Raw genomic sequence first — 14958 nt, 5'->3', positions numbered from 1 at the left:
GTGCTGGAACCTCATTGGAAGTTACTTTACTTCTTCCAGGGCACGCAACGGGCTCTTCCGGTGTGTCCACGTCATACTGTACAGTGTGCCTGCATCATACATGGGCACACCTTACGTGGCTTTCAGCATATGCTGAAAGCCATGCTGGGAAAAGGGGTGGTGTGCGCCATAAGGGGTAATGACGTAAGCACCCATGGTGCACATGCACTCCCACGCCGCTGCGTGCACGAGCCCTATTCATTTAACTGGGGCTTGAGCATACATGGAATTCCTCTTACGCGGGGTGGTAGTAGTCTGGAACGGATCCCCCACATAACAGAAGAGCGGACTGTACAGAAGATTTTTCTTTTGCATCCCTTAATTATTCAATAAATAATTTATCAGGCGTTTTGTTTTACTAAATGGTAATACTGATAATTTCATATATAATGATGTAGTGATGTACAAAACACTTCTCTTTCACATCTCCTAGCTATTTTATATATGATTTTCCATTTTGTTTTACACTGTATTGTTTTATGTATGAATTATATGCATTTAATTGCATATAATTAATTTTAATATGATTATTTTTTATTATGATTAAAAAAGAAAATTAAAAAAAAATGTCCAAGCCAAAGTATTCCCAATCACCATGTAAGGATGTGAGAGCTGGGCAATGAAGAAAGCAGACAAGAAGAAAATCCATTCATTTGAGACATGGTTCTAGAGAAGAATGCTGAGAATACCATGGGCAGCCAAAAAGATGAACAAATGGGTTCTTAAACAGATTAAGCCTAAAATCTCCCTGGAAACCAAGATGGTCAAAATGAGACTGTTGTACCTTGGCCACACCATGAGAAGGTATGACTCATTGGAAAATACAATAATGCTAGGAAAGGTGGAGGGCAGTAGAAAGATAGGAAGACCCTATGCTAGATGGATAGACTCAATTAGGGAAATCACAGGTATGAATTTACAGGACCTGAGCAGAGTAGTGGAGGACAAGGAGGCCTGGAGATATTTCATCCACAGGGTTGCCATGAGTCAGGGTCAATACAAAGAAAAAAGCACCCCTCCCCCCGGCCAGGTTTACATTTCAATAAATTAGTCAGATGATCAGAAAAATGTAATCAGGTAGGCATTGTCTCAGTCATAGGAAAACAATCCCTTCAACTGAAGCAGACATAAGCTTGTATATATTAGATGAAGGAGTGGTCCATTTTCCAAGTGAGGATAAGCCTTTCCCTTCCCACTGGGATTACAAGCCACCATAATTTATGCAACATTCCAATTACTGGAATGCAATTCTGTAAACAGTGTCTTCCAGAATGAAAGAAAGTTGACTCTAATACCAATTGTATCAAGGCAAAACGCAATGAGATCTATTAAATTATTTTTTTTCAAAAAAATCTGATTTAAAATGTTGGACAATCTCTTGCATTGGGAGACAAAGTGTATAGTATGATAGTGCAGTGGTTAAATGCCAGTACTGTAACCAGTATTGCAGCCACAAGGTTGTGACTTCAATCCCAGGGCTCCAGGGTTGACTCAGCCTTGCATCCTTCCAAAGATCACTAAAATTAGGACCCAGCTAGTTGGGGGCAATTAGCTTACACATTGTTCAGCATGAAGTGGTATAGAAATGTGAAACTACACCTCATCTTCTGTTTCTCCTCATTCATCCCCCTCCCCAACATGGCTATTTAATGGCTTGGGGAGAGGAGGTTGCAGCAAAGGAATATTTGGCTATGTCCCTGTAGCTGGAAGCAAAATGATGTCATCCTCTGGGACCTCTGGAGGTCTCCCAGGATGTCCCAGATGATGTCCTTGTTCTTGTGCATTAGGGATTGAAAGAAAATTTGAATATATGAGGGGAGGGGAAGAGAAAAGGACTTTCCAAGTATTCAGAACTCCCAATGAAGGGTATCCTTCTTAAGCCTGTTTCTCAAGGGCTACTCCCACACTCCAATTACCTTTTTTCTTCCCAATGTTTTGCTTTTCATTATGAGTAGGAATTCACAACCCTATGAAGCTTTAAGAATAGAGATTGGTCAGGTGGAATCTGTTTATTGGCACTGATATAATTTTCAAGTCCATTAACTGGAGCCATGTGTAAAAGCAGTATACACAGAATTACAGAGCAGGGTGCTTTTGAACATATTTTGAGCCTAAGAATATTTTTCTTGATGCTAATTTTAAATGGGTTGAGAGCCAGTGTGGTGCAGTTGTTTGAGTATTAGACTGGAACAATGGGAAACAAAGATTCAAATTCCTGCTCTGCCATGGCAATTTACCAGATGTGATATGTTTGCTTTAGGGTCAACATAAGTCAGAAATGACTTAAGCTGCAGAACAACAATAACAACAACAACATATTTCAAATGGAATTTAGTCCTTTTAAAAGTTACTCCTGGTTATTAGAAGCTTTCCCTGCATTTCAGAATCAAATTGGAAAGTAAAAATACATTTTAATATTGTCGTTCTAAGACATTTGGGTCCTACAACTCTTACCAACAATGTGTAAGACAGCCAGATACCTCGCACTAGATACTGATCTACCTTACACATACAGCTCCTTTTCTAGAGCTGTACTTACAAGCTTAACTAAGAAGGCCATCTTGCAGATAGGAAATAGTCCTTTATGAGAACAGAAAGCCTTCAAACAATGAACTCTCTTCGCATCAGAGGAAGGCATATCTGATCTGAGTTTCTAAAATGCAATAATTTTGATCTAGACAAATATATCTATTGGGTTCAGTACTAAATGTCTAAACAATTTTTGTGCAGTTTTTCAGCAGAAAATTTATTATTTTTAATAAAAAATATCCTTGTAGTTAATTATAACCACAAACACATTTTCGTAAGCCCAGCTTATACTGCAGTGGCTATTGTCCTCTTTCTTCTTGGGTGACAATCCTGGATCCGCTCTTCATGCATATTTCTTGATATTAGGTCTACTGTTCTACTTAGTTGCTGATCCCTTTGCCACCAGGTCACCCTGGGAACAGCAACTGAGGAGCTGGTTGGGACTGTGCTGGCTTTGTGGCAAAGGCTAGCGTGGGCAAAAAGCCTCTTGGTTACTACTTAGCCGGCTGCTTGGTTGTTGCTTCCAAAGTGACCATGTGCAAAGGGAAAAACTTCTCCCTGGCAAGGAAAGGCTCTCAGTCCTTCTTTGTCAGGGCAGAGAGGTTCAGCTGGTTTGTATGTAGGGGGGTGACAGAGGTGTCATGCTGTGGACTGGAGACATGGATGGGGGGAAAGGAAAAATTTTAATTACAGGGGCCACTCCAAGCCAAAGGGCTCTTTCCAAGAATCAAACCAGATACACCTCCCCCAGAGATGTGCCTTCCTCACATGGCTTCAAGTCCCCCCTCCCTCTAAATAAATTGTTTCCTCTGCTACCTCTTCTTTCAGCCTGTCCGATGAAAGAAAGCAGGAGCATCGGTGTAGCTCTGACCTGCCAGCCAAGTCCCAGCAAAGCTCACAAAGCTTAAGCAGGGACTCAAATGTAAAAGCTCTTTTTTGCCACTACTTCTCCCCCACCAGCATATACTATAACCGTATAATGCCTTGCTCCAGTCAGTCAGTCCCAAAATGGTACCTCTCCAAGCCATAGAAACAATGCCCTGCACCCAAGCCTCTCAAAAAATTGCCAGCACACCTACGACTACTGAAACTACAGTTGGCCCTTCTTATACACGGGTTTCTTATATATGGATTCAAGCATCCACGGTTTGAAAATGTTCAAAAAAAGTATAAATTTCAAAGATCAAGCATTGATTTTCCATTTTTTTATAAGGTACACCATTTTGCTATGTCATTATATTTAATGGGAATTGAGCATCCACGGATTTTGTTATCCACGGGGGATATTGGAACCAAACCCCAGCGTATAACAAGGGTCCACTGTACTACTAAGGGGATGAGCTCATGTGAAGAGGTGAAGAACAGGAGATACCACCACACAAAGTGATCAGTAAAGTTGTGCAGTGGTTTTAAGTGACCCTGAAAAGACGTTTCATACAATCCTTATCCTCATCATGGCCCTAAAAGCCACTGATTGTCTTGCTTATGAACTAATACTTTGACTGATAGCCCCCTGCTGCCCCCTTTTCCCTTCACCACCCCCTAGGAGCTTTCCACCACCCCTACGGAGGGGGGGTATACCACCCACTTTGGGAATCACTGGTATACTGTATCCATTTACCCACAAGACTAAAACCCTATGCTTCCAATGCACAAGCACTGTGGGCAGAGCTGTCATTATTATCCAGTTACAATGATGGTGTTGTAGTGTTGCTTGTGTTTTATAGTCACTGATTATGTCAAATTACTAAGGATTCTGTATGATGTGATACTGGAGGAGGTTGGAGGGAGGGGTGAGACCCTGAATTACCACACCAGGTGACACGAGGTGGGGAGGGATCCATAGGAAGATTTTCCTTTGCTAAACTCTTCTCCACTCACTATTCTCTAGACCTAAGCCAATATAAAACTTACTGTTTTGAGTACCAAGTTCAAACATTCACATGTAGCAATTGTTATATACAGTTATGTACAGCTGTGTCACGATCACTTTATTCTCCACCACTAATTTCTTTGATGACAGTACCTAGGGCCTTTTCATCCCACTGCTGCCATTTAATAGTCACGAGCACTTGTACTTTTAACACTATTTTTCTTATTAATTTATGATCCTGCCACCTTTTTGTAACTGTCAATTTAACCTCAAAACATATTTTGAAATGTTTGTAGTGTGGTAAGCATTCAGGTTCCAGATGAGTCTTTCTTGAAAAACAATAAAACTTTATTTAAACAATGGTTTGACAATGTTTTACGCTGCTTTATACATTGGTTATTGTTATGGTTTCTTTTACACACACACACACACACACACACACACACACACACACTCTAGAGTAAATTGGTTATTTTTTACTTAAAACTCACACAGTCTTTGTATTATATTCCCTTCTCAAACCTATCTCTGCCCTAGCCAATCAGGCTAACTACATTTCACAGGATATCCCACTCCAGCAACCCTACCCCTAGCTGTCCCTGTCTAAGTCCCTCACTTCCAGACTTTTACTATAATGTTCCCTGTTTCACACTGGAACCCTCATTACAGCTGTCCCTCTCTGGACCTAACTAAAACTAAAACCCTATCTGACTTCCAACTCAGCAACAGCTCTGTTTATCTTCTCTGGCCTCTAGTCTTCACTGTGATAGGCACCAATTCTCTTCCCATTAGTTGTTGCTTGGCTGGCCCATTTCTGTCAGCTCTCCACAAGTTGTTATGTGAAAGAAGACTAGGAAATGTATATGTATCTGATTGTTACATATTCTTACTGTACTTCCCTTCAACACACTCCTATCTCTTTTTTTTTAATCTTCCAGCAAAGAGCTTTTGCAAACAAAGAGACTCTACAGATCTCCTCACGAAAAGTGGATAATAATCAAAACACCAGGGACTGCAATTCACAAGATGTAAGTTTAATCCATTTGTAAGACAAGACTTAATGTGCATTTTATGCAGCCCATAATACTTGTAGGTATATATATATATTTATATGGGTGTAACAATCAAGTTATGATGAATTTATTAGGGGACTATAACTTTATTCTCAGGTGCCTCAAAGCTCAGCTATTGTTTGATATGAAAGTTTATTCTGCTTTGGTTTTTGTTTGAGAGCATAATTAATAGGATTTGCAGAATTTTAAAGAAATGACTGCACCTAGAAAAGATGTGGTCTAATCACTAATAGGTATAATCCACTTGGCAGATAGATTCACATAGAAATCTATTATTTAGAGGCTTGTTATTTTCCATATGTGTATTAATAATAATAATAATAATAATAATAATAATAATAATAATAATAACAACAACAACTTTATTACAGCCATTTGGCCAGCACAATTACAAAATTCCAATTTAAAACACAACATAGGTTCATGTACAGGCAGATTGGAGAGTATAAACAAATGATAGTTTATATGTGTATTAATCCTTAACACATACCAAAACACATACCAGCTTGAATTGTTAGATGATACCAGGGACAAATAATCAACAACTGCAAAATAAGAGCTCTTCAAAAATGTAATGTTGGCATTTTTATGGACAGAAAAATTGAGGAAACGATGTCACCAGTTTCATCTAGAACAGAAATTTTATGGGGTAAACATAATGCCCCCAAATTTTCCTGCCCAAGGGAAAGGACAAAATTGTCCTCCTCCCATTTATATTCAGAAACAGACTAGTACTTCAAACTTCCTTCAACACAGCAGTAATGGGTCACAGTCATCTACTGCACCTGGGAACAGCTGTCTACTGAGGTAAGAGCAAGTAGAAGAGCTCTGTAGCCCATACAGTCCTGCACTTGCAGGGGCCAGAGATTTCAGAAGGAACAATTGGAGGCTGCTGCTACTGACCTCTGGCATCTATTACCAAAGATGGTTACCTCACACTGCCTAATTGTGAGGAAGACCTTGGTCAGTATTACCAGTGGCAATAAAACACCATTTTCATTTCACTGTTTTCCATTATCACCCATATATCACAGGCCACCACATTTAGTTGCCCCTCCCCTCATTTTTTGTGCGCTTTCATTAAGTGAGGAAGTAATAATATTCTTTCCCCATCCAAACTGCAGCTGTCTAGGTTTGGATCCAGGTGCTATGCAATTATTGTGGTTATATATATTTGTCTTGAAGATGGAAATCTGTTACAGAAAGGTAGTAAAAGAAAATACATTGTGATCAATTCCAATGAAACCCTCATAATCTTTGACACAGAATATTTTTGATATGCTTAAACTGGGTAGGTTTGGCTTAGTCTTGATCATCTTTTAGCTTCTTATTTCCCCAGAAACTATTAGATATATAGAATGGTTACAAAGGGACATAAACATTTTGCTTAAAATATTTAGTGATTGGTGTCAAAGGATTATATTATTTTAATGATTCAGCTTCATGCTTAATCAGAAGAAGCATTCTGAGAAGTAATGAAATAATATTTTGTGTTACGTAGCAGGTGATTAGCTTGCTTGTATAAAGATAGTTCATTATCTTGATGAGTTGGGCTGTCTTTCCTGACCTGAACTCAGTTAACCCTTGACCATTTCCATCTGTTCTTAAATTTGCTTCTCGTCTTCTTTTATTACAAAGGTAATAAAAGCTCAGTATCACATTTGAGACTGAATAATAGAATTTGGTTCTATGTAGTTAGATGGGAAGATAAACTGCATCTCTGTAGGATCAAGTGTGCATTTTTTAGAGCTAGGGTTTCTCATTTAGCTTCTGCTTTCGATAATGATCCATAAGAAATTGTAGATAGAGGAAAGAAATGCTATGTAGTTAATGAGCCCAAACCATATTAAAGAGTACTCTGTTGAAAATGTACACTTCATTGTTTGATTAGATTAGTAGCTGAGTAAAAACTAAGCAAGGGAACAGGTTTTGCATCAATGCATCTGTTCTTTTTCTGAATATATGTTGAATTAATTTGAAACCTGAATACTGAGCATATTGTTTTGCCAACTTTAGAGAACTTCTAAGATTATTTTAGTGAATCTGGATAAACAAAGGTTTGTGCAATAGAAAGAGAGCAACAACAACAAAACATACACACACAAAGAATGCAAGCAAAACAAAAAAAAGCCTGTCTAGAAGATTTAGCTTTTCAAGTCAAGTACTGGTCTTTATGAAATGTATTTAATAAGCTGTACTACAGATTAGAAAATTCATAAGTCATATCTATGCAAAACATAAAGTGTAAATTAGGCACAAGAGACTGCTCACATCCAACCTTTTTCTCCAGACCAAACCCAAGCTGCTTCTGTGCCTGATGGAGGCCATCGTCTTTTCTTTAAGGAAGATTGCTCAATGTGCTGTCCTTTCTTATAATTATAGCCTCAAATGCATTTGCATGCCTTTTGATATCATTTCAGGACTTGGATTTTACATTCAAGCTTTGATATATTAATCCTCCTAACAACCATGTAGGTTGGGTCTCTTGCCCTCTCCATTCTACAGCAGCCGAGTTAGTAACTGCAGCAAGCAAAGTACATTTTATTCATTCATTTTATAGGTTCCACATTAGGGGTTTGTGTCCCCCCCCCCCAAAAAAAGTCACCTTTTATCAAGATATCTTGTCCACTAAGATGCATATCTTCGTAAATTTTGTTTTTATAGGAAATAACAAATGTGTCATTTTTCTCCATTCTGCAAGAAAGTCCTTGAGTACTGCACAGTGTTCATAGATTATTTGCAGATAAGGATTTATTTAGACAAACTAAATGCAATGGGAAGACATGCACAAAAATGGCAATTTCTGTGCAGAAAACATGGAAAGGTTCATTTTGTACAGAAAATCATGTTTCTGTGCAAAAAATTTGTTTTGCAAGACAACAAAAACATGCATTTTGCATGCAGAATAATTCCTACATTGTGAAGAATTTTGTCTGTCCAGGATTCTCCTTGTTATATTCTTTTTTAATTTGCTTGTTATTTAAATATTTTCAAATAGTGTTTTTATTGTTACTACAATAACTACTACCTAGTTATCTGGGCACAGCTTTCCCTTGTATGGATATCTGGCAAATAGCTGTTCTTATGAGTAAAAGTAATAAAATTATAGGCCATCCATGAACCCTCCCCACAACAAGCAAATTACAGTGTGGCATACATTAATATCTTGATGTAATATATCTTCAGGAATGTGATACACAGCTTCCAGCATTGATTATTATCAGGAATCAGAATCACAAATTTTATAAAACATTTTGTTGTTTTTGACTATTTACACTCTTTCCAACAGACACAAATAGTAACTTTGTATTTATTTCTACTGCATTTCTACACTGAACAAATTATTTTAAAAAATCTTTGATGGCAGAGGACACTGAACAACGGATCATGTTTGTATTTCTGAGCAACTGTGACATTTAGTTTCATATTTTGATCACTCACCATTTTCCATTTGGTTCAGCAGATTTGTTGACAGGAGGATATTAGCTATTATCACATCTTAACATTTTCAGCCTAAACCTGAATTCTCTCATGATTCCTTCAAAGTGGGGGAAACATTTCCTTAAGCAATGTGCTCAAGTTGTTTCATGATTCCACTGACTGGTAAGGTGTGCTTTGGATCTGGACGAATTTCAAGTTCTGACCAAAAAAGCTGCTTTGGAGAAATCTGAGTGATGTCCAAATCAAAGCAGAATTCCAGAAGCTTCTTTAGTGGTGCAGATCCAGAAGGCCACAGATGTCTAGCCAGCATGTGTGCAAAAACTCATACACTCCTCCCCCAGATTTCCATATATAGAAAACAGTGGAGAAGAGAAGACAAAATATTGCTTTATGACCAGTATCCCTAGCATCTATTAACAGCAGCTCGTGTTATCAGTAGAGCCCCCCCCCCTCCATATCTATGAATTTTGCATCTACAGATTCTACTACCCATGGCATGAAAACATTCCAAACAAAATATACAATTCTAAAATATACAATTCCAAACACAAGCCTGGATTATTCCATGTTATAGATAATAAGGCACACAATTTTACTATGCCATTATATATAATGGAACTTGAACACCCACAGATTTTGGTTTCCACGGGAGGCCCAGGAACCCTAACCTCAACAGATACCCAGAACCCTCTGTACTTTCTATTTCCAATGCTCTGTGGCAGAAATGTTGAAGTAATAAATAATATGGCTGTTTCAACTTTCCAGCTGTTTCAGCTACAATCCGTATGTGCTTATGGTATCTGTGACACTTAGGAGAATATGGTACTAAGTGTTTACATTAAAAAAAACACCTCTAGATGTTCATTAATTCTTCCCTGTAGCACTTTTATGACTTTGTTACCTGCTGAGCAGAAAATAAGCAATTGCTCAAACTGTCCAGATTATCTAATTGTCTTTCCATTCATCATGATTACCTTGTCCCTGTACTTGTCCCTATTTATGCCTGCCCTAAACTGAAGTCTGTTGGGAGAGGCCCTCCTCTGTATCACACCGATGGATACAGTGCCTTGTGGGAAGTCGTGGGAGAAGTCTTCTCTACTGTGGCAGCCCAGTTATAGTACACATTCTGCTCAGAAATCCAATTGGCACAAACATGTGTGCCTTTTCAAGACCAAGTCAAAACATGGCTTTTAATGAAAGTCCTAATTGATTGTATCCAAATTGCACATGTGCTATAGTCAGCATTATTTTAAATAGTTTTAACTGGTTTAAAATTGCTTGGTTTTAAGTGATAAAAGATTTAATATAGTTTTAGCCTTTTAAGATTATGGTTATCACTTTTTGTTTTGATTTTATTTTATTGTGCCCACTTTATCATATTCATGGAATGCTATGCTATATAAAATTTCAGGGTTTATATATACAGCATATATATGTGTGTGCGCACATGAACATGAACCCCAAATGTTGGAAAGCAAAGTGAAAGCTACACTCAGAACAATTGGGAAAAGTAAATCACTAGGAACACATGACATACCAATAGAACACATGACATACCAATCCACAGTGACAGAATCGAGCTAAAATATGCCAAAAAAAAAAAACACAACAAAAAAAAACTATGAAAAACAAAGTAGTGGCCCATAGACTGAAAATGATCAATATACATATCTATACACAGAAAAGGAGACACAAAAGACTGTAGTAACTACAAGACCACTGCACTAATTTCTGATGCAAGCAAAGTTATGGTCAAAATTCTTCAGCAAAGGCTCCACCATCTATTGAAAGAGAAATCCCAGATGTGCAAGCTGGATTCAGGAAAGGCCGAGGCACTAGGAATCACATTCCAAACATATGATGGATAAAGAAGCATATCAAGGAATTCCAAAAGAACATCTGTACTTACTACACTGCGTATAGCAAAGCATTACATGATTAGTTACAATTACCTGATAAACACATCAATTTTGCATTGACTGTTTGAAAACTGTTGTTGACAACAGAAGCTCTGAGATCCTCAGTTATGGAGTGGGATAGAATTCATATAAATTGCTCCACAAAAATGCAATGGTGCCAGAGAAAGCAACATGCCCTCATCTTTAACCTTCTAAAAATGTCCAGGTTTTAAATAGTACCAGGTCTACGCTGGATGTTCTTTTTAATTGGCCACAAAAACTTACACATGACATGATAAAGAATAATAGAGAAACTGTTTTTTGCACTAACCTGTAATACTTATTCATCTGAAACCCAATCCCCATAGAAAGGGCATTGGTACTGGAAATTTCACCCAATTTCACCAGGAAATAAAAACATCCTTTAAAAAGAGAGAGAGAGATTGAAGCATAGATAAAAAAATACTGCACGTTTTTTAGTTCAACTGTTAAACACACAGGGGAAAATGGAAGAACTGTTTGAGAGTATGTAGTGTGATGAAGACTTGGATTTCTGAGCAGAGATTCAAATCTGAGTCACTTCTAGTGAGCTGTGAATTTGGCCAATCCAAATCAGGTTAGTTTCTGAATTGGGGTCTAACGTAAATCTTCTGTTAAATAAACATGCTCAATTAATGCCTATGGAATAGTATGCAATCAAGTGTACATTTTCAGATGTTAATGCTCTTAGTGATCAGGATGGGTGGGTTGTCCTTCTCTCCTCCAAGATTTGAACTGCAAATTGCCAACTAAAGATCTGGAAGTACAGACTCAAAATCAAAATTATAATAGCTATTCAGAATAAAAGTAATCATTTGAGACAAATGAAGATAACTGCCCTGAGCAGGGCATTTGATGATCTTGAAGGAGTCACACACGTTCTTTAAGATAAAAACACTGATGTTTAATATCAACATTTTAAAAACTTGATGATATTGCAAAAGATTATGATTTTCATTTAAGCAACATCTTTGTGCAACTTCATAAAAACACAGTACTATCTCTTTGTGGTAACTGCTTTTGCAGGAGTCAGCAAAGCTCTAGTCCACTTCCCATCCTTTTTAGCTAGTATCTAACCATGTCATCACTTTTATTTTCTTCAGACATCTGTCACTGAGGGACGAAACAGACAGCCAAAAAAGGGCAGCTTGGAGCAGCCCCTCTTTGGTTGGATTGGGCTGTAGCACCACACACTGTGGCCCTAATCCAGCCAGCTTCTGCCCCAAATAAGAGTGGGGGAAAATCTATTTTTCACCTACTTGAGGTGGAAACAAACCACTCATTTGCTGCTCAAGTCATAAACACCATGTCCCCAAGCTGGCATACAGCTGGACTTTCAGGGCCATCTGTTTCAGCCCTGAGTTGGCACAACCAATCCAATATCTTATCACTAATACTTGTAGGGGTTCTGTTGTGCTTGTTTTTATAAGCCTCAGCAAGTAAGCAGACATGGCTCCTGTCTAGGCTTGACTCTTGCTCCAGTTTATAATATTAATACTGTTGATTGGTTACTAGAGACTGCTTAATTTCCCAATTAAATGGAAGCATAATAACCCTTAACCTAACTAGCAGTATACAGCTGATATTCACCGAGATCCAAGTAGGGATGAGAGGATATTAGTTTTGGTTTTCATTCTATTAAAAGCAGACCTAATTAACATTTCCTGATCCAATATGCAAGTTGGAACTCAATTATCCTTGAGGTTTGTTTTCTGTTTGTTTTTTGCACTGTTTTAAATTTTGCAATATAACTAATTCTCCATTGAAAAAAACATGAATACATTAGGGGAAACTGTGTAGAAAACATATATATAGTGGAGGAAACAGATTGGAAAAATCCAAAATTTTGTTTGGTTACATAAAGATATACATTCAGAGAGGGAGAGAGAAAGGGGGATGGAAGCAGTGAGAGAGATGAAATCGGTTGGAATGAATCTTTATGTGACACAATGTTAATGTTATAGAATGTGGAAAAGGTAGATAAATCCATCCCTAGATCTAGCAGACATATCATATGATTCTGGCATTAGTCTTTGAGACCAGTTATAGGGAACAAATTGTTATTGTTGTGTGCCTTCAGATCATAGCAAACTTAAGGTGAACCTGTCATGGGATTTTCTTGGAAAGATGTATTCAGAAGACATTTGCCATTGCTTTCCCCTGAGGCTGAGAGCATGTGCCTTGTCCAAGTTTTCATGGCAAACTAGAAATTTAACCTTGGTCTCCAGAGTCATAGTCTGACACTCAAACCATTACATCATGTTTTCTCTCTCTCTCTCTCTCTCTCACACACACACACACACACATATATGGGATTCAGTTTCCAAGGTTTTTCATTGATATCCTATATCTGTGTGCCAGGGACATTGCCCATCCTGGTGTTTCTTGGTTTGTTTTTTGTCTTATGGCTTTTCTGTGCCCTGTCACTTATCCTGAATTCCTACTTAACTTTCATCTTTTCTAAAGTTAATTCCCAGATTGGATCGTGGATTATTTGCAACAGCTTTCACTTTCTTTCTTTACATCTTTTGCTTTCTATGCATTTTCCCTGCTTCCTACTTATTGGAGTAGCGGGAATATAGCAAATGAGCCTAATTCAACAGTCACTTTCAGAAACAGCAATGACTAATAATTCAATGTGTCTTTAGACTTTGAGGGTTTATTTATTTATTTATTTATTTATTTACAAATTATATTTTCAGTTTTTAATGACTTTTCAGAACCCTGTTTTGTTAGATTCATTACCCGTTCATCTATCTCATGTGAGGCCATTGATGGTCTGCAGTATATGATTTCCTTAAGCAAAATCTCACTTCCTTGATTTAGCTGAATACCTTTGTAATCCCATTGTTGCAGTTTGAAGATCCAACTGCATAGCTTAATAGTCAAGAGGCAGGCTGAATTTTACTATTTTATTACTTTTTGCTCCCAACTTCTTTTAATGAAGATGCATACTTGACTGATCCTCTTTCATAATTTATGGTCCCAGCTGTGTACCTCCCAAGCTTTTGCTCTATAATTCACTGGCTCAGCTACCTACTAGAACTGCTGGATTTTTACATACTTTACTGATCAAGCTGCATATTTCATCACTTGAGTTTTCACACCCAGGTACTTTTTCTGATCAAACAGCATGCTAAGCTGATCAAGAAGGAATAATGTTTTAAGGCACAAGCCATACTTCTGTTTGTTCTAGCTACTTTAATATCTCACTTTACAATTTTCAGGTTCTTTCTCTTTCTGGTTTCTATATAATTACATTATGCATGTAATTTTTGTAAAAACAATTAAAGCATGGCTATGAAGATAACATTTTTTCTCTTAATTTTCACTTAGTGGTTCTAAACAGACCACCAATTTCAATGAGATCCATGAAAGCTTTTATTCTTGAAACATAACATTAAATAAAAGAATTGAACCAAGTACAGTTCAGTTGAATTATTGCACTTTTTCAACTGAACAATGCATTTGAATTGTTATTCAGTTTTGTTACCATAAGCAAAATAATAGAATCACAGAGTTGGAAGAAGCCTCATAGCCATTACCATTGCCTGCTTGATACAGGATCTCCAGTTCCCCTTCTATCTTGATCTGCCTCTTATTCTGATTACCCAATTCCTCCTCATCTCTGCTAATGTCCTTTATCCACACCAAGGCTGCTCCTCTTCCTTTTTCTGCTGTTCTTTCTCAGATTAATAATAATTATTATTATTATTATTATTATTATTATTATTATTATTATTATTTGTATCCCACCTCTCCCTGTATTGGATCAAGGCGGGTAACAACAAATAAAAATGATAAAATCAAACATGAATATCAATAGATAAAAGCATAACAGGACATCTTTTGCAGTGGTCACAGGTGGTCAGACTTCGTCCTCTGTTCCCTTATCTGTTGGAGTTCCCCAGTGCTCTGTTCTGGGTCCCCTTCTGTTTTCTCTCTACACTCTGTCCTTAGGCAAACTCATTAGTCATTATCTCTTTTGGTTTTTCCTACCATCTGTACGCTGATGACACCCAGTTGTATCTTTCCACCCCTGACCTTTCTCCAAGGCTTGAGCAGC

General features: G+C 37.6%; 1 protein-coding gene across 3 annotated transcripts in view; it reads left to right on the top strand.

Moving 5' to 3' along the window:
• LUZP2 (leucine zipper protein 2) overlaps positions 1–14958 on the top strand; it is a 469570-nt gene that overhangs the window by 432654 nt on the left and 21958 nt on the right. For 2 of the 3 annotated variants that reach the window (XM_042446121.1, XM_042446120.1), the window contains one exon: positions 5380–5469. The exons of the other annotated variant lie outside the window; for it this stretch is intronic. In XM_042446121.1, coding sequence (XP_042302055.1) covers positions 5380–5469 — 90 coding nt within the window. The remainder of the gene's footprint in view (positions 1–5379; positions 5470–14958) is intronic. 3 annotated transcript variants of the gene reach the window in all.

This window comes from Sceloporus undulatus, chromosome 1 (assembly GCF_019175285.1).
Source record: "Sceloporus undulatus isolate JIND9_A2432 ecotype Alabama chromosome 1, SceUnd_v1.1, whole genome shotgun sequence".
NCBI classification, from domain to species: domain Eukaryota; kingdom Metazoa; phylum Chordata; class Lepidosauria; order Squamata; family Phrynosomatidae; genus Sceloporus; species Sceloporus undulatus.
The sequence above is the reverse complement of the archived record's forward strand: the minus strand, read 5'-3'. Positions and strand labels throughout refer to the sequence as shown.